Genomic DNA, 2,579 nt, shown 5'->3' with positions numbered 1-2,579 from the left:
TAGATCTGTAATCTACCTTAAAGTAGTCTGCAGCTTTTTGCATACTACTAAATGAGTCTGATATTAGTGCTAGAGTAGAGGCACTATAAGCCCATACTCTATTATTATTAAATTTTCTTAATGAAATTATTTCCAATAATTTTTCTAACTCTATAGTATCTAATTCATAGCTAAATATATAATTACCATTAATACCTCCTTTAATTCACTTATCAATATGATTAGTTGTAATTCTATCTTGTATATTTAATAGTTTAGCTACAGCACCTTTAGATTTAGGTGAAGTTTTAACTATAGAACCATCCGCTTCAATAACGTACATTCACACCTTTTTAGCTAAATTACTATCTAATTTTAAACCTTGAGTAACATGACTAATTAGTTTTTCTACTAGATCAAAGGATTCTATATTTTTGGTTAAAAACAAATTGAGGCTTCGCACTTCGCACTTCGCACTTCGCACTTCGCACTGAAAGGTACGTATGTATTTAAATATATACTCAAGGTTTCTCTAGCTACACCTAAATATTTGATAGCTCATTAATACTATTAAATGTTTTATAATTTGTATCTAGTTTACCATTAGCATACTCATAAAGATAAATATAAATACCTTGATATTTATTATCATAATCTGGTTCTAATTGTCTAAGTTTTAAATTATCGTATAAAGAATCATAATTCTGACTATCACTTAAATTACTTTTAAATATAGTATTTAATAAGGGTAAGTATTTTTGTAAAAAATAATTTTCTCTTTCTTCTTGCATTTCGAGATCACAAGTTTCAATTACTGAAAATTAAATTTTATTTCAACCGATCCCTAGGTCGCCCGGAGGGCGAAGAATTAGCAAATACATGAAATCTATCTTTCAAGTTAATATTAATATGGCTTTTAAATCTCTTTGTCTTTAGCTCTACGAGCTTGCGCCGTTTCATTAGTGGACCTCTGTCGAGGTCCACAACATGAAACCTATATAAAAAATATTAGGATTATCTTTAAAAGTAAACATATTATATGTAAGTAATAAGTTTTAAGTATTAAGTCTTAAATTTTATTTGTAGCTCCTTCTATTTTTATATTTATATTAAAAATATAAAAATTTGTTTTATATATATATATATAATAAATATCGCGGAGTAAAACCTAACTAAAATTCTACTTCTCTAATGCAAATTAAACGATTTTCCTTTACCCATAAAAAAGATTTACCGTCCTCTAATCTTTTCAAAATCATATAACGTGACAAACCTAAAAATTCCATTACAGCAGCAATCGACACACATGTATTAATAACATTACCTTTTATATCAATAATTTCTATATTTACATTTTTTCTATAAGTAAGTCATTTATTTTCTGATATAATTAAGGTTTTCCCTCCCACTCTTTTATAGTTAGAGGGACCTTCTAACATTATTTTAGCCTGCGAAATCAAAAGCTCTCTATTTATTTTGGGGCCACTTCCTACCGAGGTTGAAAGTCTATTATTATTCATCTGTTTTAAAAACGAATCTATTAAATATTTTCCCTTTTCAGTATGATGATAACCTTGTTCTTTCAACTTAAATACTAAAGTAAAATCCTCAAAATCTAAGAATTTTTTACTGTGTCATGTCATAGAGCAAAAAAAAGGAATAATAACGGATTTTATTATATCATTATTAACAATTACTAAATTAGTAAAAGAGTTTTTTCCTTCGGCGGAATCCTTATTGGTTACTTCCGAAGATTCAGACAAAATTCACGCCTTAGACTCCTGAATCATTATACTAGTTTTCTCCATTATTTATAGGTCAACCCTAGGTAATTCATATAAAAAATCACAAATTTTATACATTAAATCTAAATCCCTTGAATGTTGAACTATAGCAAAATTAAGCTGGTAATTTTTTCTTCTAATAAAGAATGAACCATCACCCTCTACAAAACCTAATAATCAACCTGGAGTTATTCGATATTTGTGCTCAGAAGGCATATTAAATCAGGTTCTACTTTTATTCATACCTTTTTTAATATAAGAAATTTTTTCAATTAGCTCTGGAGTTTTTTCTTTAGAGTTAGTATAAAATTCAAACGCTCTTTTAAAATCTGAAAAATCAAGATATTTTTTTGTGTTCAAAGAATTTTTAGATAGAATGTCTATTATTTTTACTATATCTTTTTGAGCTCTTATAGTAAAAACAGCTTTGCTTCCTCTATCTCTAATTTCTCCTATTCCTAATTTTTCCTGAATAAAAACCAATGTACTTATATCGTCAATATGCAAGGTAATTTGAAAGTTAAATCTATACCCCTACGGGGTATCCCGTCAGGGATACCCTGAAGGGTATCCCCTCTGGGGATAAGAATGTCCATTATTCATGGATTCTATATAAAAATTTCCTTCGCTATCTATAAACCCACATAATCACTCTATAAACTCTTCATTAATTGGGTTGGCTACACATAAAGTTGAATTGTACCTACAAATACCGTAGATTCCTTGCATATCACATCATGCAAAGCGGCTAGACTTTACACTCACTTTTTTACTACTTGAACTAAAACAATTAACAGATGTGTATAATAAGGATTA

At 28.3% G+C, this 2,579-nt stretch overlaps 1 protein-coding gene across 1 annotated transcript; it reads right to left on the bottom strand.

Moving 5' to 3' along the window:
• Nucleotides 1-1,985: 1,985 nt before the first annotated feature.
• On the bottom strand, nt 1,986-2,294 carry M406DRAFT_53415 (uncharacterized protein; the record flags this gene model as incomplete). Its single annotated transcript, XM_040924522.1, has 1 exon — nt 1,986-2,294. A coding segment is annotated over one exon (309 nt), but the record flags the coding sequence as incomplete, so codon positions are not given.
• Nucleotides 2,295-2,579: the final 285 nt, after the last annotated feature.

The sequence above is a fragment of the Cryphonectria parasitica genome (assembly GCF_011745365.1).
Source record: "Cryphonectria parasitica EP155 unplaced genomic scaffold M406scaffold_26, whole genome shotgun sequence".
Taxonomy (NCBI): domain Eukaryota; kingdom Fungi; phylum Ascomycota; class Sordariomycetes; order Diaporthales; family Cryphonectriaceae; genus Cryphonectria; species Cryphonectria parasitica.
Note: the sequence above shows the minus strand (reverse complement) of the source record. Positions and strands in the feature narration are given on the sequence as shown.